The sequence below is a fragment of the Carcharodon carcharias genome, chromosome 22, assembly GCF_017639515.1.
Source record: "Carcharodon carcharias isolate sCarCar2 chromosome 22, sCarCar2.pri, whole genome shotgun sequence".
In the NCBI taxonomy this organism is placed as follows: domain Eukaryota; kingdom Metazoa; phylum Chordata; class Chondrichthyes; order Lamniformes; family Lamnidae; genus Carcharodon; species Carcharodon carcharias.
Window position 1 is genome coordinate 41,008,407 of NC_054488.1, and position 22,079 is coordinate 41,030,485.

General features: G+C 42.6%; 1 protein-coding gene across 1 annotated transcript in view; it reads right to left on the reverse strand.

Moving 5' to 3' along the window:
• Positions 1–22,079, reverse strand: part of kif19 (kinesin family member 19) — a 227,670-nt gene that overhangs the window by 37,565 nt on the left and 168,026 nt on the right. The window contains exon 7 of the mRNA XM_041216831.1: positions 8,377–8,571. Within this exon, the coding sequence (XP_041072765.1) occupies positions 8,377–8,571 (195 nt within the window). The remainder of the gene's footprint in view (positions 1–8,376; positions 8,572–22,079) is intronic.

A 22,079-nucleotide genomic window follows, 5' to 3' on the forward strand; every position in this document is an offset into this window, starting at 1 on the left:
GCAGAGCACCTTGTACGCACTGCTGTCAATGTGTGTTGGTGTAGATGGAATGAATGTTTAAGGTGGTAGCGGGATGTCAATCAAAAGGTCTGCATTGTCCAGCTGCAATGATCCAGGCAGGTGAAGGGTATTCCATCACATTGCTGACTTGTGCCTTGTGAGATGGTAGAAATATTTTCGGAAGTCAGGGGATGAGCTAGCTGCCACTAAATACATAGCTCCCGACCTGCCCTTGTCATCACGTAGCTATGTGGTTTGTGTTGTGAGGTGTTGGGCATAGTTCGGTAGGTCTTATTAAGGTATTTATAGACTTAGTTATCCAACAGTACGTACTTATTAATTACTAGAAACTATATACATAGCTACAGTAAAGGTCTAGGCTAGGAGCTGTCTCCATGCCTGCTTCTACACATGGCTCTGTCCAACACTACACGACCCCTAGGTGCAGATCATGTCTCCTCTTTCACCACTGTATGGATGGTACTTTACTTAGTCCCACATTAACCCTTTATGTGCCAGACCCTTATGCTATAGCTTGTCCAGTAAAGTTACAAGCCAGTAGGAAATGAGTAGAAAGCCAGTCATGAGGGAAAAACAGCATACTGCTGAGGAACGAAGCTCTCAGATTGGGAATAAGCAGAGAGCTCACAGGCCAAGAGTGGAGGGAGAGCTTACGTCAGTCTGGCTAGTTACAGCAACAGAGGGAGTTTTTATTTATTTATTTGTTCATAGGATGTGGGCTTTATTGGCTAGGCCAGCACTTATTGTTCATCCCTAATTGCCCTTGAGAAGGTGGTGGTGAGCCACCTTCTTGAATCGCTGCAGTCCATGTGGGGTAGGTACACCCACAGTGATGTTAGGAAGGGAGTTCCAGTATTTTTACCCAGTGATAATGAAGGAATGGCCTTATTTCCAAGTCAGGATGGTGTGTGGCTTGGAAGGGAATTTGCAGGCGGCGGTGTTCCCATATGCCTGCTGCCCTTAATCTTCTAGATAGTAGAGGTTGCAGGTTTGGAAGATGCTGTCAAAGGAATCTTGGTGAGTTGCTGCAGTGCACCTTGTCAATTGTACATGCTGCTGCCACTGAACGTCGGTGGTGGAGGCAGTGAATGTTTAAGGTGGTGGATGGGGTGTCAATTATCTGGTTGCTTTGTCCTGGATGGTGTTGAGTTTCTTCAGTGTTGTTGGAGATGCACTCATCCAGACAAGTGGAGTGTATTCCATCACACTCTCGACTTATGCCTTGTATATTATGGGCAGGCTTTGGAGAGTCAGGAGGTGAGTTACTCACCACAGAATTCCCAGCCTCTAATCTGCTCTTGTAGCTACAGTGTTTATATGGCTAGTCCAGTTCAGTTTCTGGTAACCTCCAGGTTAGCATTTATAGTGGTTGATTCAGTGATGGTAATGCCATTGAATGCCAAGGAGAGATGGTTAACCTCGCCCTTGTGGAGATGGTCATTGCCTGGCATGTATGGCACAAATGTTACTTGCCACTTATCAGCTCAAGCCTGAATATTGTCCAGGTCTTGCTGCATATGGACATGGACTGCTTCAATATCTGAAGATTTGCGACTGGTGCTGAACATTGTGCAATCATCAGTGAACACCCCCGCTTCTGACATTATGTTGGAGGGAAGGTCGTTGATGAAGCAACTGAAGATGGCTGGGCCTAGGACACTACCCTGATGAACTCCTGCAGTGATGTTATGAGACTAAGATGACTGATCTCCAATAATCACAACTATCTTCCTGTGTGTTAGGTATGGAGAGTTTTCCTTCTGATTCCCATTGACACTAGTTTGACTAGTGGCAGGAGAAGGATGGAAATTAGGAAAGGCAAAGAACCACAGAATACAGCAAAGAAGGAGGCTGTTTGGCCCATTGTGTCGTTGTCAACTCTTTGATGGAGCTACTCACTTAGTCTCACTCCCTGCTCTTTTCCCATGGATCCTCAAATATTTTCCCTTCAAGTAAAGGGAATTATTAAATTCATTCTTGAAATTATTATTGAGTATGCATCGATCATCCTTTCAGGCAATGCATTCCAGATTACAGCATACATTTTTGCTCTGCATACCGCCTAGCTCTTTTGCCAGTTACCTCAAATTTGTCCTCTGGTTACTGATCAACCCCTTTGCCACTGGAAACAGCTTCTTCTTATTTACCTTATCAAAACCACCCATGAATTTGAACAACCCTGTCAAATCTCTCCATAATCTTCTCTGTTGTAAGGAGAGCAAACTCAGCTTGTCTCCAAATAACTAAAGTCCCTCATCCCTGGTACCATTTTAGCTCTCTGTTTTGTTTCCTTTTTGAGTTCCCTTTTATGTTAGCTGTTAATCTATTCTGACATTCTCTGCATGACTTATTCTGTTTTTCAGACCTCCTTTGTATCACCTATTCTGTATTTCAGGTCTCCTCTGTACTTAATGTATTCAGCTTGCTTTTCAACTGTATTACGAACCTTTTTTGTCAAAATCCTCCTTTTGTGGTTTCATTTTAGTCTTCATATGTTTAATCCTCTAGGAGCTCTAGCTTTGGATGTCCAAGCTTTCCCCTCATGGGAATGTAACTACTTCATAACTGAGCTATCTCCCCATTGGAGGTATCCCATTGTTCAATTACAGTTATGTTTACCAAGTTTTGATTCCAATCCACCTGTTCCTTTTCAACACCGAAATTATCCTCTTCCAATTAAGTATTTTTACATTTGATTGTTCCTTGTCCTTTTCTATAACTATTCTAAACCTGATGATATTATGATCACTATTCCCCAACTGCTCCCCTACTGAAACACACACTACTTGCCCCACTTCATTCCCTAGAACCAGATCCAGCACTGTTCTTTTTTTCACATTGGGCTAGAAACACATTGATCAAGAAAGTTCTCTTGTGCATATTTCAGTAATGTCCTCTCCCTCGCTACTCTAGGCCCTTTACACTGGTACATGAGGTACAGTCAGCTTTTATTGTTCTGTTTTGAATTGACATTGCAGTCAGAAAGAAATAAAAGCTGACGGTACCTCACACAGTTCGCAGGTTCCTAATTTTTCTGTTTCTTCAGCACTTGCTACCTCTCTAGCAGCCATGTTATTTTGCCGTGACTTCTGTCCTTCACATTGGGAAGTGTGCCAGCATTTACAGCAGCCCAAAAGTGAATATGCATCATACGTCTTGTATTCCTTTAACAGCACCCATTGAAATTACACATTGTAATGCCACATGGATATCCTCAATAAATGTGTCCGTTATCATTCATAGTATTTACTAGATGAATAAGATACTATCCCTTTACCAGTGATAACAAAACTATATTGTCATTTGAAAATTATTGAAGTATCAATGGAACCACATCACTGGAGGCCAAAGTCATTTGTTGATAATTCGTATTATGAAGGAAAAATGCACAAGATGGTCTGAAAAGGCAAATTTCACAATAGATCACTAATTTTAATGTAACCCCCCCATAGAAAATAATAGATAAAAGTCTTACATTCTCAAATGTTTGATCCATATTTTCTGATGTTTGTTTTCAATAATGTTTTGCTATAAATAAATTTTAAAAACCTGCAAAGGTTATTTGAGTGGGGTTATGGCTGTCCTTTTAAAAAAAGTTGCATCACATCAGGCCAACAGTTTTAAAGTGATTCTCATCTGAACTATTTGTTAATTGTTAGCTACAAATAAAACATAGCCATTTTACAGGCTATGAAGACCCATCATGGTCTTCAATATGGGGGCAAACTTGCCTGTCCTCACTATATGAGTGCACTCATTTTTAGCAGGGCCACAAGCTGATGAAAGAAAGCTTTCTAAGAGCATTAGTGTAATTGATCTCTGGGAGCAAAACTGGTAAAACCAGTCAGTCCTGCCCTGCAGAATAGCAGTCTTACAAGGAAAAATAATAAAATACAAATATTCTCAGATGGGTCATCAGTTCTGATGAAAGGCCACTGATCTGAAACGTTAGCGTCTGTTTCTCTCTCCACAGATTTTTTTTGTTTTTCATTTTTGTAAAACTTTTATTTTTTATATAAGCTTTAAAATAAAGCCATAGTCCTTCTTATGGCCACTAGGTGGTGATGTGAACCAGCCTGAGTAGCCTGTACCCAATTTCATTCTGTCGTTCTGCAACATTTGTGCCAGAGTAAAGCGATGGATCTTAGATACTGCACCTGCACTCAAGATTTCTTTTCATAACAGCAATTAGAAGCATTACTATTTCTAGAATTGTGTTTTGAAAATTGTTTGAAACAGTGCCACAATCTGCAGATATATTTATGTACTACATATATTTTGAACACAGGAGGCAATGAGTTCTTAACCTGCTGGCACAGTAGGCAGCCATTCCTTATTTTCACCAAGCACAGCTATAGTTGTTGCTTTTGTGCTACACTGAGCTAAAGGTGCATTATATCATCATTTAAACGTTTAAATGGAATTGCACAAAACACAATAGAAAATGACATAAAATGCCAACTCCGCACTCCAGCGCAAGGAGGTAATTTCAGGAAATTACAGTAATTAAAATATGAAGGCCCCTGGACATCACGTCACAGCGTATGGTTTCCTCACCAATTTTCCTAACCATCAATGATGTGAGCAGGGTGCTAATGGGCAGAATTAAATCTAACACACCTACTGAAATAAATCTATTTTCTTTTGGTGACATTAGTTAATTGGAAGTGTCAAAGCCATGGCTTGTAGCAGAGATGAACCTGGGTGCACGGTAATTTGTTTAACAAGCTGCTGTAGCAAGAAAAAAGAGGAAAACAAGTTTGATCTAAAATTACCACAGGATATAGATTTTTCTTTTGGTTGAAATACTTTCTTCCCTTCTCTCCTCATGGGCTTCATGGCGCCCATTGGTACCTTGCTCAGCTATGAGCAAATGTGTCTTGAAAGGGAGCGTGAGCAGGATATTCAGTCACAAGGAGCATCACAGGCTAGCCACACATTTACGCATTCACATTTCCAGTAGTTAGATCAGGAACGGGAACCTGGGCCAAATTTCTCCCTCCATAACACCGAGGCTAATTATCATGTGCCTACCACAGCCCCAATGAGATGCTAACTCAGCACTCCTCATGTTCAAGAATTGATCCTAAAAGATTTGACATTTTCAAGTCATGTTAAAATAGTCATTTCTAAAATTCCTACTATTTTATTTGGGCAGAGCAATAGCAAAATACAGCTGATTCTGAATAACTGAAACTAAAAACATCTCCCCCCCAATTTCCACATTATTTGTTTGATTTCTCCCCAAAAGCTTCTTCAGATGTAGGTAAATTAGCTATCCTAAAGTGTTAAAACACTTCAACTAACTGATTCAGATTCACCAACAATTGACCCACGAGTTTTGAGAAAATATCTCTTACTAAATTTGTGTCCTGATTCACCATTTTGAAAGCAGTCACATCACAATAAAGTGACTAATGCACTTAGTCACATGCTACATGCATTTGGATTTTTTCCCTTCCCACATTTAAAAATTTGCACCTCAACCTTTTAACTGATCTCAAAAATCTTGCACTGATACAGGCACAACTTAAAGTGAGATAAATACTTTTTTTTTCCATTTCAGCATAATTTAAACTTTATGGAACTCTGCTCAGTTGAGTGCTGTATGCTAACGATTCTGGATAGTTTGTTAGAATTCCAGAATACGCAAGGCATTCTGTTAAGCAACATGGCAAGGCTTCCCAAACTGTGGATCACAAGCCCCAGTGGGGTCGTGTGACAGGATTTTGGGATCGCGAGCTCCATGGCAGCAATGGCTGTCGTGGACCTCGGACTGAGTGCTAATAACTGCAAGCCCCCTTCAAATCCTCATGTTTTTATTTGAATGTTGGGCGTGGCCTAATGGACAGATCTTTGAGGCCTGATTGCTGCTGCAAAAAAAGCCTGTGTGAAAGTAGGTGTTTCTTTTTTTTTAAAAAGAAAAGTGCTGCGGTTTAAACAATTCCCTCCAAACTGAACCTCTCCCTTCTCCCCCACTCAGGAGCTAAAACACCCCTGCCACGCTCCCCACTCCAGTGGTAACACGAAGCCTGAGGCATTAAAAAAGGGTCACACCAGGAAAAAGTTTGGGAAGCACTGCCCTGTGAACATCAACCCCCGGAATCCATTGAGAACCTTTGTACCATTTTCACGCCAAGATAAAAACCAAAGCTAGTTCATAAAAAATCTAATTTCTTATGTTGAGCCCATTACACCACCATTTTTTTTATTCATTTACAGGATGTGGGCTTCCCTGGCCAGGCCTGCGTTTATTGCCCACCCCTAATTGCCTTTGAGAAGGTGGCGGTGAGCTTCTTTCTTGAACCACTACAGTCCCTGTGGTACAGGTGCACCCTGTACTCTTGGGGAGGGCTTTCCAGGATTTTGGCCCAGCGACAGTGAAGGAACAACGATATATTTCCAAGTCAAGATGTTGAGTGGCTTGGAGGTGGTGGTGTTCCCACTTGGTGGTGTTCCCATGTTTCTGCTGCCCTTGCCCTTCCAGATGGTAGCGGTTGTGGATTTGCAAGGTGCTCCTAAGGAGCCTTGGCGAGTTTCTGCAGTGCATCTTTTAGATGGTACACAATGCTGCTACTGTTTGTCGGTGATGGAGGGAGTGAATGTTTGTGGAAGGGATGCCAACCAAGCGGGCTGCTTTGTCTTGGATGGTGTCAAGCTTCATGAGTGTGGAGAGTATTCCATCACACTCCTGACTTGTGCCTTGTAAATGGTGATCAGGCTTTGGGGAACCAGGAGGTGAGTTACTCTTCGCAGGATTCCTAGCCTCTGACCTGCTCTTGTAGCCACAGTATTTATATGGCTAGTCCAGTTCAGTTTCTGATCAATGATAACTCCCAGGATGCTGATAGTGGGGGATTCAGTGATAGCAATGCCATTGAATGTCAAGGGGCGATGGTTAGATTCTCTCTTGTTGGAGATGGCCATTGCCTGGCCCTTGTGTATTGTGAATGTCGCTTGCCACTTGTCAGCCCAAGCCTGGATATTATCCAGGTCTTGCTGCATTTGGACATAGATTGCTTCAGTATCTGAGGAGTCATGAATGGTGCTGAACACTGTGCAATCATCAGCGAACATCCCCACTTCTGACCTTGTGATGGAAAGAAGGTCATTGATGAAGCAGCTGAAGATGGTTGGGTCTAGGACACTACCCTGAGGAACTCCTGCAATGATGTCCTGGAACTGAAATGATTGACCTCCAACAACCACAACTATCTTCCTGTGTGCTAAGTATGACTCCAACCAGCGAAGAGGTTTCCCCCGATTCCCATTGACTCCAGTTTTGCTAGGGCCCTTTGGTGGCACACTCGGTCAAATGCTGCCTTGATATAAAAGGCCATCACTCTCACCCCACCTCTGGAGTTCATGTTTGAACCAAGGCTGTAAACCAAGGCAGGAGCTGAATCCAAATTGAGCATCAGTGAACAGGTTATTGCTAAGCAGGTGCCACTTGATAGCACTGTTGATGACGCCTTCCATTACTTTACTGATGGTGGAGAGTAGACTGATGGGGCGGTAATTGGCCAAGTTGAATTTGTTCTGCTTTTTGTCTACTGGACATAGAACCATAGAAAAATTACAGTACAGAAGGAGGCCATTCGGCCCATCTTGTCCAGCCAGCCCGAGGACATGCAGGTGCCCTTTCTAATCCCACCTTCCTGCACCCGGCCCATAGCCCTGCAGCTTACAGCACTTTAGGTGCAGATCCAAGTACTTTTTAAACAAATTTAAAGTTTCCTCCTCTACCACCAACTTGGGCAGCGAATTCCAGATGCCCACTACCCTCTGTGTAAAAAAGTTCTTCCTCATGTCCCCCCTACACCTTCTGTCACTTATCTTGAATCTATGTCCCCTGGTTCTAGAATTCTCCATCAGAGGAAACAATTTTATCCTGTTCACTCTATCTATTTTCCACCTAGCTGGGTAGATGTCAGTGTTGTAGCTGTACTGGAACACTTGGCTAGGGGTGCGGCAAATTCTGGAGCACAAGTCTTCTGTACTATTGCCGGAATACTGTCAGGGCCCATAGCCTTGCAGTACCCAGTGCATTCATATCTTGATATCGAATTGGCTGAAGACTGGCATCTGTGATGCTGGAGACCTCCAATGCAGGCCGAGATGGATCATCCACTTGACGGTTAATGTCATATTACGGGTCCACTTAGAGGGTACTCAGTATTGATATTAATAAGGGGTGTGGGGACCAGAGAACACTTACAAGAATATCTGCCATAAGAACATCAGATTTCTATTTTTTAAAGTTTCCTATTAACATAAATCTCTGATTTGTTCCAATAACCTTCACGTGAATTTGTGATACCGCGTCAAGTTTATAAGAAAGGCCATGTGACATACCTGTGAAGCTCTCTCAGATCCCGCGAGGTCGATCATGAATAGCCGTCCAATTCGTACCTCCTGCAAAATGTTCTTGATGCGACTCTTCTGCCTAACGGTGACTTGCAGGACAGCATGAGATCGAGAGGAAGTTTTGTTGGCTGCAGTGGGTTCCTGCGTTCTCTGCTTGTTGCCTTTCACCAACAGCTGCATTATCTAATCAGGAAGAAAAGGTCGAGTTCGGATTATGTCGAATTTACAGCACAGAAACAGGCTATTTGGCCCAACAGGTCCTTCCAGGTGTTTATGCTCCACCTCAGCCTCCTCCCATCCTTCTTCATTTAAACCATTCAGCATAATTTACCTTCCGGCCAAAGTCAATAGAGTTCACAATGACTCGCCGCATTATACAGTCTCGTCCCAGCCCCGATGGGGAGGTAAAATTCCGGCCAGTGTCTCAAAGCTGACTATCTGAAAACCAGAGTTGTCCGGAAACTGGACATTTTTATAAGCTGTCAGGCAGCAATTTCAATTGTTATTAAATGAGTAAAATAGCTTTTAAAAAAAGACATTTTAGTGGACACACAATGAAGGTGAACCAGGTCAAGGGTTCTCCGTTTGCCTATTAGCTGGTGAGATCCACTCCATGCACTGCGCTTGAAGTTCTTTGACATACATGATAGGTCATGTTTCCACACATACAGGATGCTGCAATTCTCTGGTAGTTTCACCATATGTTGAATCTAGCACAGCCTGCGAGTCAGTCTCACACACATTATTATTTAATTTTTTTTCAAATGTTATTTTTTCGCTATTATGTATTCTTTTTGCAAACTTTAATTTAAAAAAAACTTATTCATTTGATTTCACGTGTCTCCTATTAACTGAATTAAGATTCCAAGTTTTCTTCTCCGAAAACCAGCAAGATCTGAAATCCAGCATGGACTCAGTCCTGAAGTTTTCAATTTTGAGACACAGTACCTGTATTCCTTTTTCCCTCATGTGCTTATCTAGCTTTCCCTTAAATTATTCACCTCAACCGCTCCTTATGGCAGCAAGTTACGCATTCCAACTATTCTCTGGGTATATTCCTCCTGAATTCCCCATTGGATTTATTGGTCTTATAATTATGGTCCCAAATTTTGCTCTCCCCCAGACACAGAAACGTTTCTGCTACATTTTCCCTATCAAACCATTTCATAACCTTAAAAATCTCTATCAGGTCACCCTTCAAGTTTTCTCTTTTCTAGCGAAAAGAACTCATAGTCAATTCAGTCTTTACCGATTGTTATAACCTCTCAGCTTTGGTATTATCCTTGCAAAGTGTTCCTGCTTTCTTTGCAGTGCTTCTATATGCTTTTAATAGTATGGAAACCAGAGCAATGTACAGTGCCCAAGTGTGATATTAATCCTAACAGTGCATTTTCAGAATTATACAAAAAATTTAACAAAATTAAATTCCTAACTTTAAAACTATAAATGTAGCATCAATTAGAATTAAAAAATATAACTCATGCACAACTGTATCCTGTTTTTTAACACCCAGCTGCAGTACATGACAGTGGAAGTTCAATAAATATATTGACACATTCAGAACAATTCATACATCTTGTAAGAAAATTCTAGCTACAAGACAACTGGAAAAATTTTACATGCGCTGTTCACAACTAGAATTTCTCTGTCATCCAGAATAAGGTTTTCTAGATATACTCTGGGGATTATTTTCACTCATAATATTTTACTGCTTCAAAGTGCAAACTGTTTATTTCATCAAGAAGCAAAATTTACATCAACACAAAACTAAATGAGATGGAAGGCCCGAACTGGAATCCCAACTTTGGTGAGTATTTCTCCCCGTTTAACTCACTGAGTAGAAGCTAAGAAAAGCCTGGCTAAAAAAAAAACCCTAAATCCCCGTTGGGTATATTATGATTTCTTTGGCTCGTTGAACTGAATTAACTGAGAATATAAATACTACACATATCCTGCTTGGATTGGCACGTGCTGAATTTGAAGGAAGGGTGAAAAAAACAAACACTGACATCACAAGAGAGTCCTAAGTTGATTGGTCGGTGAGTGTCTACTGTAAAGGCCTGTGTGCAAGTAGCTAGGTTAATTCACCGCTTTTAGGAAAGGTGTGTAAATAGCTAGATTATAGAAAAACATAAAAGTTTACATACCCTTAGGTACCTACCTTATAGACACAGGAGAAGGAGCTGATTGGTGAGTTAAGGGCAAGTGATTCTACTTTTAAATTTATAGTAAATAGTCCTAAAATAGGGTTAAGATATGGCAGGGTAGCTTGGCCATGTGGCATGTGCATCCTATGGCATGTGGGGAGTTGTGGATGCTCCATGCGGCCTAGACGAACACATATGCAGGAAGTGTCACCAGCTGCAGAAATCTGACCTCCGCGGTTTCAGAATTGAATGATGTATGGAATCACTGCGGTGCATTCATGATGCTGAGAACTATGTGGATCACATGTTTAAGGAGGTGGTCACACTGCAGTTAGGAGAATGAAGGTAGGGTGGGATTGGGTGACTCCAGAAAGTCTATAAATACCAGGCGGGTAGTGCTCTCTAACCCATTTTCCATTTGGATACAGGTGAGGGAGATGTTCCTCAGTGGACTGAAGCAAGAGTAAGGTTGTGGCACCATGTGAGGAAGAATAGTGGAAGAGCAATAGGGGTAGGAGATTCAGTATTTAGAGGAACAGACAGGCTACAGACATGACTCCAGGGTGGTATGTTGCCTCCCTGGTGCCAGGGTCAAGGATGTAACTGAACAGCTGCAGAACATTCTTTTCAGTGGTGGGGGGTGGGGTGTGGGGGGGTGGAGGGGTGTATGTGTGTGCTGTGTTGTGTTAACAGCCGGAAATTGTGGTTCACATTGGTACCAGTGACATAGGTAGAAAGAGGGATGAGGTCCTGAAAGCAGATTTTAGGGAGCTAGGAAAGATATCGAAAATCAGGACATCTAAGGCAGCAATCTCAGGATTACTCCCAATGTCACGTACTTGTGAGTATAGAAATAGGGGGATTGAACGAATGAACGCATGGCTGGAGAAATTAATTAGGAGGGCGGGCTTTAGATTTCTGGGGCATTGGGGCTGGTTCTGGAGCAGGTGAGATTTGTACAAGGAGGACTGGTTACAGCTTAGAAGGACTGGGACTAATATCCTTGCGGGGCGATTAGCTAGTGCTGTTGGGGAGGGTTTAAACTAGCATGGCGGGGGTACGGGGTGGGAACCTGAGACAGAATTCACGTAGGAAAGGAACAAAGCTGGTAATTGGAAGTAGAAAAAGCGGATACAAAAGTGGAAGGCAGCAGAAACAAATGCCAGCACCAAATAGAGTCAAAATACGGAATAATGCCAAAAGGGCAGAATTAATGGCATTCTATCTGAATGCATGCCACATTTGCAACAAAGTAGATGAATTGAAGGCACAAATGAAAGTAGATGGGTATGATCTAATTGGAGACGTGGCTGCAGGATGACCAAGGCTGTGAACTGAACATTCAAGAATGTTCACCATTTAGGAAGGACAGACAAAAAGGAGGTGGAGTAGCACTGGCAATAAAGGATGAGGTCGGTACATTAGCGAGAGAAGATCATCGGCAGCACTTTCTGCACCTGCCCACCCCCCGCAATCTTCTGGTCTCGCCGCAGGTCAATGGGCTTCTAGCTGGGGCACCATCTCGCCCATGGCGGGTCCCACCTTCTGGCTGGGGCCCCGCCTCACCCATGGTGGGTCCCACCTGGCTGGGGCCCCGCCTCACCCACGATGGGTCCCACCCGCGACAGTGCCGGAAAACCTTGGCCCTTAGATCAGAAGAACAAGATGTAGAATCTGTTTGTGTAGGGCTAAGAAACAGCAAGGGGCAGCAAACAGTGGTAGAAGTTGTTTATAGGCCACCAAATAGTGATGGTGATGTAGGGCATGGTATACTTCAGGAAATTAGAGGTGCATGTAACAATACAGTAATCATGGGTGACTTTAATCTACATATAGACTTGGTAAATCTAATCAGTACTAATACTGTGGAGGACGAATCCTTGGAACATGTACAAGATGGTTTTCCAGAGCAGTATGTTGAGGAACCAACTAGGGAACAACTAGGCTATTTTAGATCTAGTATTATGCAATGAGAAAGGGTTAATTAATAATCGGTTGTAAAAGAACCTTTAGGGAAGAGTGACCATAATGTGATAGACGTTAGAAAAAGATGTAGCTCAATCCGAAGCTAACATCTTAACTCCAAACAAAGAAAACTATGAAGGTATGGGGGACAAATTGGCTATGGTGGATTGGGAAAATATATTAAAAGGTATGACATTAGACAGAAAATAAAGAATTAACACATGGTTTACACAAATATATATTCCTTTAAGGCACAAAAGCTCAACAGGACAAGTGAGTCAACTGTGGCTAATGAAGGAGGTTAAAGATTGTATTAGATCAAAATTTATAAAGTTGCCAAAATAGAGTTGTAAGCCTGAGGATTGGATTTAGAATTCAGCAATGGAGGATGAAGAAAGTAATAAAGAAAGGAAGAATAGAATATGAATGTAAATGAGCAAGAAGGATTAAAATGGACTATAAAAGCTTCTATATGTATGTAAAAAGGGAAAGATTAGCAAAGGTAATAAATGTGGGTCTATTGCAGACAGAGACAGGAGAATTAATAATGGGGAACAGGGAAATGGCAGAGAAGCTAAATAATTACTTTGGGAAGAATTTTGCCATTGGCGAGCAGGGGACGGGGCCTGATCGCTGGCACGTAAAATGACACAGGATGACATTGGGTGGAACCCCCGACGTCATCCTGCCCCATTTCAATTTTCAGGAAGGTGGGCCCGCAGAAAAATCAGCTGTGGGCCCGCCGACCTGTCAATGGCCAATTGAGGCCATTGACAGGGTCATTTAAACAATTAAAGGAGCCCCGGCGGCAAATAGAAAAAAACATGAAACCTCATCCAGCGGCAGGGTGAGATTTCATGCAGTGTTTTAAACATTTTAGTAACGTTATTATGTAAATTATGAACATGTCCCATCTCATGTGAAATTGTCACATGAGGGGGACATGTTAGGGAATTTTTTTTTCTATTTTTAATATTTTTAAAAGTGTAAGCAATCTCCCTGAGGCAGCACTTAGCCTCAGGGAGATGTGCGCTCTTTTGTGCGCATGTGTGAAAGAGTGCACCTTTGCTTTTGGGAAATCCTCCGCCCCGCCCCCCGCACGCACAGGAAGCGCATAGCGCTTCCCGCCGGACATCACATTGGGTGGGCCTTAATTGGCCTGCCCTCGTAAAATGGTGGCCGGGCCCACTTCTCCAGCGGGGATCGGCTCCCCGCCCACCGGAAATTGGGTCGGGCCCACCCGCCCAACAGGCAGAAAATTCTGCCCTTTGTGTCTGTCTTCACAATGGAAGATACAATAAAACTCCCAGAAATAATAGAGAACCAAAGGACTAGCAGGAATGAGAAATGAAGTACAAAAGGAGTGCTGGAGAAAATAATGGGACTGAAAGTAGATAAATCTTCAGGACCCAATGATCTCCATCGCAGAATGTTGAAAGAGGTGGCTGTAGAGATAGTGAATGCATTGTTGGTCATCTTCCAAAATACTATAGATTCTGGAATGGTTCCTGCAGATTGGAAGATAGAAAATGTAACCACACTATTTAAGAAAGGAGAGAGAGAGAAAATGGGGAAATACAGACCTGTCAGCCTGACATCAAGAGTAGGGAAAATACTAGAATCTGTTGTAAAGGATGTGATAACCGGATACTTAGAAAATAATGATCTGATTCGGCAGGGCCAGCATGGATTTATGAATGGGAAATCATGTTTGACAAACCTGTTGGAGTTTTTTCTGAGGATGTTACTAGTATAATGGATAATGGTGGATGCGGTGTATTTGGATTTTCAGAAGGCTTTCAATAAGGCCCCACACAGAAGGTTAGGGAACAAAATTAAAACACATGGCATAGGAGGTAATATAATGGCATGGACCGAGGGTTGGTTAATGGACGGAAAACAGAGAGTATGAATAAACAGGTCATTCTCAGGTCAGCAGGCGGTGACTAGTGGGGTATTGCAAGGATCAATAGTTGGGCCCTAGCAGTTTACAACCTATATCAATGATTTGGATGCGGGGACCAAATGTAATATTTCCAAGTTTGCAGATGACACAAAACTGGGTGGGAATGTGAGTTGTGAGGAGGATGCAAAGAGGCTTCAAGCGGATTTGGACAGTTCAGTGAGTGGACAAGTACATGGCAGATGGAATATTATTGTGGATAGGTGTGAGGTTATCCACTTTGGTAGGAGGAATGGAGGTGCATAGTATTTCTTAAATGATGAGAGATTTAGAAGTGTTGATGTCCAAAGGGACCTGGGTGTCCTTATTCATTGGTCACTGAAAGCTAACATGCAGTGCAGCAAGCAATTAGGAAGGCCAATGCTACATTGGCCTTTATCGCAAGAGGATTTGAGCACAGGAGTAAATATATCTTGCTTCAATTGTATAGAATCTTGCTTAGATCCCACCTGGAGTATTGTGTACAGCTTTGGTTCCCTATACCTAAGGAGAGATAACTTGCCACAGAAGGACTGCAGCGGAGGTTCACCAGACTAATTCCTGTCATGGGACTTTACTATAAACAGAGTTTGAGGAGACTGGGCCTGTATTCTCTAGAGTTTAGAAAAATGAGAGCTGATCTCATTGAAACTTATAAATTCTTAAATGGCTAGACAGGGGTAAATGCAGAAAGAATGGTACCCTTGGCTGGGGGAATCTAGGACAAGGGGACACAGTCTCAGAATAAGGGGCAAGCCATTTAACGCTGAGATGGGGAACTTCTTCACTCAGAGGTTGATGAATCTTTGGAATTCCCTACCCCAGAAGGGTGTAGAAGCTGTCATTGAGTATGTTCAAGAAATCGATAGATTTCTAGATACTAATGACATCAAGGGATATGGCGATAGCGCTGGAAAGTAGCATTGAGGTAGATGGTCAGCCGTGATCTAATTAAATGGCGGAGCAGGCTTAAGGGGCTGAATGGCCTACTCCTGCTCTTATGTTCTATATCTATTTCAGGTAGGTGCAATCACAGCTCTGCCTTCAATGATCAAAATTTTTTGTATTCATGAAGATGATTCCAATAACTAAATATTTAAATTGTATCAGTATATAAAATGATAGTAATTTTTACAAATACTGAAAATCATGAACATTTTGAGTTGCGCATCATGGTTTGAACATATGCTATTTGGAAGCTAACTAAACTTCCAGACTACCAGGAATTAGACTGATGCAAGTGCTATTCGTAACAGCCTGTCTGTTTCACCTAGACCTCCAGAACATGGCCTGGGGTTTTGCGGTGGTGGGTGTGTGTGTGTGTGTTGTCAGTTTTTGCTGTCATTACCCCTCCAGAAATGACTGCAATTTCAGGATGTCAAGCATGCACAAATTAGCATGGGAATCCTGAAGTTGCAGTCTGTCATTCTAAGATAGGCTGTGCTGTGGACCCCTACACCCTCCCCAGCAATCATGAAATTAACGGGAATTTCAACTTACCTGCCACAATTTGAAACCCCTGAAAAAGATACACCTTGTTCAATTAGGCATAACTGGGTTTTTAACAGTGATGAGGGCAATAACATTTAATGAACTGGCCCTGAAAAAATAATTTTATGTAATTGTGGATTGCAGTTAAATGATTAATTAGTAGATTTAAGCTAATTTTTTAAACAATATATACTTTTTAAATATTCCAAATATTTTAGATGCTACCTTCACCCCATGTATATATCCCAATCTTTACTTTGCTCCATGTTCCAATTTTCAAAAGCATTTTTATTTTAATGCTTTCTGTTTCCTCTGTGCTCATCTGCGAAAATACTTTGACGTGACTGATTGCTTGGATAGCTTGATGACATCACACCAATGCCACGCTGTGAATGCCCAGTAAAGGGCACTGTAATCAGCTCCTGTACCACTGCACAACGAGAGAGCTTACGAGGGATTGCTATATCTCACAGTACAACTTGCTTTGTGGTTTGCAGTGAGCACCATTGCTTATAGTTGCTGACCGCAAAGTCCAGCCCAATAAGTTTGCTCCATCAGAAAACAGGCAACCTCTCAGCGCTTTTTCTCTGTTAAATTTCCTTTCTGAATCAACATTTGGAGTAGCAGTATCTGTCACTCACATTCCACACCATTACATCAAGGAAGCATGAAACAGAATAAAGTGAACATTGGACTATTTTCTACATCTTTGGATGTGCAACTTTTTGCCCAACCAACCACCCTGAATTCACAATTAGGCAAATTCTAGATGTTCACACCATCCTGACTTGGAAATATATCACTGCTGCTGGTTTGAAATCCTGGAACTTCCTCCCTGACAGCACTACGGATGTACATACACCACAAGAACTGAAGTGGTTGACGGGCAGTTTGGGATGGGCAATAAATGCTGGCTTTGCCAGCAATATCCATAGCCCATGAATTAATAAAAAAACGTTCATGAGGAAATCTGAAATTGCTCAATCTGACCCATCTTTAAGTTACATTTGCAGCTGTAACAGCCTTGAAGGCATCACTAAAATTATTTGTGCCATTAAGAAATCCTCAAAATTCTAATCTGCCACAAAGGATTCAAATTCACCAGGGTATGTGAAAGCCTGAGGTGTGTGCACAGTTCCGTTCAAAAATGTTTTAACCAAGATATCTCTGACTCTTTTTTCGAATTCTACGCCTGAATTTTCAGCTTGGAAGGTGGGCGCGATCAGTGAGTCCGGGATTGGCCGGGAAACGGACTGCCGACTGCGATTGGCCCCTGACCACAATTTCACATTGGCCGGCCAATTAACAGCCAGCCAGTGTGAAACGTGTGCTGAAAAGCTCAGCGCTGCCAGGGTGAGGACGGGAGGAGGGCAGGCAATGATGCCAACGCGGGTGTGGGCCAGCGCTGACGGAAAGCTCCCTGAAGGCAGAGAGCTGCCTCAGGGTACTGAAGACCTGAATCACCATAAATTAAAGTTTCAAAAGCTGTAAAAAAAAAGTGTCCATGCATCATAATCAGTCACCTGAAAATTTAGTTTATGAAAACGCTGTCCACAGAAATTTATTTATATTTTATTTCATCAGAGAAACCTCATCAAACCGGATGAGGTTTGTTGAAAAATGCAAAGGTCGCCTGGCTGATTCATCCATCTGCCAACCATAAGGTTGGACGGGCTATGTAAAATGACAGGCCCTATTGCACTGTTAATGGGCTTAATTGCCCTCTTAATTGTCGGTGGGCACACCTCCGATCTTTGCGTGTGCCAGCAGACCGAAATATTGCATAAGCGCAGGATGCCGTCAGGACACTCGCCTGATGTCATCTCGTGCAATTGCATGGCCGATCAGGTCGGGGGTGCGCCCTCCTGATCAGCATAAAATTCTTCCACTCATGTTTCCATTTGGCCGTTGGCACAATGAGAAGCTGATCTCATTTAGTTCTGTTCATCTGGCTGTTGATATTCAGGGAATCTATGGAAAAACCAGTAAAATTTGGGAAATGACTATAACTGGTCCGAACTGGTCTTGTATACCTTAAAATGGAACTCCAGTTCAGACTAGCACCAGTCATTCCCAAGTTTTACTGGTTTCTCCATATAAACCGACCACCAAATCCAACTTGCATTTCACCTGCTGACCTACTAAGGTTCCAACTCCCCTAACACTTCAAAGTTGATCTCATCATCATCTTTAAATCTTCTCATGGTCTTTTGTCTTCCCCTCTATGCAACCTCCTCCAGCCCTACTACCTTCCTTGCCAAACTCTATTTTTATAACTCTGGTCTCTTGTGCATGTTCCCTTGCTGCACCCCGCAATTGGCAGCCATGTCTTTAGCAATTTAAATCTAATGCTTTGGAATTCCCTCATTTAGACCCCTTCTCCTTTCCAGCTCCTTTTAAGACCATTCTTAAAACCCACCTCTGACCAAGTTTTTGGTAATGGCTCTAAATATCTCCTTTTTTTGGCTCAGCATACTTTTTAAAATTAATTCTATATGAACTGTTAGTGAAAATAGAAGCATATAGAATTGGAGGTGATCTTTTGACATGTGTAAGGGATTAATTAGGAAGTAGGGTGGAGGTCCACTTGGCAGGATGTGACTAGTGGTGTCCTCCAAGATCTATACTGGGGCCTCAGCTTTTCACTATATTTATAAATGATTTAGACGAAGGAAAATAAAGCTGTATATCCAAGTTTATTGAAGACACCAAGTTAGGTGGCACATTAAGTAGTGTAAATAGGAGCAGAAAGTTACAAAGGGATATTAATGGATTAAGTGAGTGGGCAAAACTGTGGCAGATGGGGTTCAAGTGTGAGGTCATCCACTTTGGACCCAAGAAAGACAGACAGCAGTATTTTTCTAACCGGTGAGAAGCTAGGACCTTTGGCAGGGCAGAGAAATTTCAGAGATCCATGTACAGAAATCTCTAAGATCTAATAGACAGAACAAATATAATTTTAAAGGCTAATGGAATGTTACCTCTATCTCAAGGGAGCTGGGGCACAAAGGGGTGGAAGATATGTTGCAGTTGCATAGGGCTCTGGTTAGACAGCATCTGGGCTATTGTGTTCAGTTCTAGGCATCAGGAAGGATATACTGGATTTTGAGGGATTGCGGTGAAGATTCACTGGAATGATAGTTGGGCCAGAAGGGTTAAATTATGAGAAAGGTTATTTAGATGAAGCTTGTTTTCCTTTGAGTATAGAAGATTAAGGAATACTCAAATTGAAATGTTTAAGATGATTAAAGTATTTGATAGGGTAGATAAAGAGAAACTATTTCCTCTGACATTGGGACCCCAGAACAAGAGGGTATAATCTTAACAATAGAGCTAAACTGTTATGTCAAGAAGCACTTCTTAACACAAAGGGTAGTGTAAATCTGAAACTCCTTCCCTCAAAAAATTGTTGAGGTTATGTTGATTGAAAATTTCAGAACTGAGATTAGGTAAGGGCATTACTATTGTCTAGCTGGGTGGGACCACACTAGTCTGGTTCCATTCTTATTGATTCATTCATAACCAAAGAATTACTTCACAATGGTTCTCTTCCCCATCCCACATCATTACTTCTGGCATCCCCCAAGGACCTCTCCTTAGCCCTCTCTTCTTTCTCATCTACATGCTAATCTTTGGTCACATCATCCAAAAACACCGCATTAGTTTCCACGTGTACCCTGATGACAGCCAGCTCTACCTCACTACCACCTCTCTTAACTCTTCCACCATCTTGAAATTGTCAGACTGCTTGTCCAACATCCAGGACTGGATAAGCAGAAGATTCCTCCAACTAAATATTGTGAAGATCGTTTTGGACCTCATCATGAACTCTGTTCCTTCAACTCCCCATCCCTTTCCCTGGCAACTGTCTGAGGCTGAATCAAACTGTTTGTAACTTTGGTGCCTATTGACCACATATCCTTTCCATCACTAAGACAGCTTACTTCCAGCTCCATAACATAGCCCGACTCTGCCTCTGCCTCAATTCAGCAGCTGCTAAGGCCCTTACTGGTGCCTTTGCTACTCCTAGAATTGATTATTCCAATCCATTCTTGATGAGCTCCCATATTCTACCCTCCATAAACCTAGGATCATCCAAAACTCTGCTGTCGATGTCCTAACTCACACTCTTTCACTCATCACCTTTGTGCTTGCTGACCTGAACACATCAATTTTAAAATTCTCACCCTTGTTTTCAAATTCCTAGATGAGCTTGCCTCCCCCCTATTTTACAGCCCTTTCATCAGCTCCCAAGGCCCTAAGCTCCCTCTTTAAACCTCTCCGTCTCTCCCTACTTCTCTTTCCACTTTTACGATGCTCCTTAAAACTCGCCACTTGGACCACGTTTTTGGTTATCTGCCCTAATATCTCATGACGTTGCTTGGTGTCAAATTCTGTATGATAACGTTGCTGTGAAGTGTATTGTGACGTATTACATTGTTAAATGCACTATATAAGTACAGTGCTTGCTGTTGGGATATGAAATCAAAGCAGGTAAATAGAGATGAGGTACAGATGAGCCACAGGACAGAATTTAATGTCCTTTCCCATGGCGAGTTGGATGACCAGGGGCATTTAATCGGGTGGGAGAGTGGCAGGTAGAGACCCCGCCAGCTCTCTGCCTTCACCTCGATTAAGTCCATGACAGGAAGGCTCCATCATGGAGCAACGTCATGAGATATTAGGGCAGATAACCAAAAACGTGGTCCAAGTGGCGAGTTTTAAGGAGCATCGTAAAAGTGGAAAGAGAAGTAGGGAGAGACGGAGAGGTTTAAAGAGGGAGCTTAGGGCCTTGGGAGCTGATGAAAGGGCTGTAAAATAGGGGGGAGGCAAGGGGCCTTATCCTGCTCCAGCTGGTATCAACCCAGTGGTGGGCTGGGGCCCACAATACGGGAAACGCAACAAGCAAACCTTACAGACTCCCGGGGGAGTCCCTTGTTTAGACGCAGTGCCTGATCGAGGGACCCGGCATTGGGAAGGGTGGGGGTGGCTAGCTCCCTGCCTCCGTGACCCACCCACTGCGATCCCCTTCCCACCATCACTCTCTGGTGGCCTGGGAGCCAGCCGATACTTGGCCTTGGGTGGGTGTCATACAGGCAGCAGCCACCGCCTCCTTGGTGGCACTGCCATTCAATAGAGCTGCCAACCTCCAATTTACTGGTCCTTGAACCTGGGAAAGGCCCAACGTTGCCCAGTTAAGTGCCTGAGTGGTACTTAATTCAGAGGGTCGTCCCTAAAAGAGGTCTCCCGATGGCTCTCCGGCCACCGGGTGAGACTCCCGTTGCCTCCGCTAAATCCAGATCATGGCCTAATTGAATGATGGAGCAGACTTGAGGAGTTAAATGGCCTCCTCTGGTTCCTATGAAGTGCTTTGGGTCACGAGCCTGTTTAAGGCACAACATAAATATAAGAGAATGATGGTGACATATGCTTAAATGTGACCTCCAACTTCCAATGTAAATTGTATACAAGAGGACCTCTATATGAAGTAAATCTGCCTTAGTGCAAGTTTCAGGTTTTATGTTGTTCAAAGCTGGGGTTCAGATTTGTGTACTTTATTGGCAATGATTTCATAGCAATAATGTGGTTCACTAAGAGTTAACTGGGCAGCTCTTCTCAGGTCAACATAATGTAACTAATTCACACTTTTAATTCAATATATTATTTCGTATTGCTCATGATGTGGTCTACTCTACACCCAGAAGACCAAACATAGGGCGGTTGATTGTTTTGCTGAACACCTCCATTCAGTCTGCCAGCATGACCTTGAGTTTCTGGACGCTTGCCATTTTAATTCTCAGTCCCACTCTGACTTCACTGCCCTTGGTCTTGTACACTGTTCCAATGAAACTTGAGGAACAACAGTGATTCATTCACCTTTTGATTCGATGCTTTACAGCCTTCCAGACTCAACAATGATTTCAACAATTTCAGATCATCATCTCTGCCTCCATTTTTTTTCTCATCTAAATCCATCTTTTGTTTCTTTACTTGTCCCATTATCACCCCCTTTTTGTAATGCCCCTTTTGGTCACTTAATCGTTCCTGCCTTCTACCAGTTAAAGGCCTTCTCTTACCTCCCCTCCTCTTTTTCACAGCTGCTATGGGGCTTAAAACCTGCTCAATCTGTAACATTTTCTAGTTCT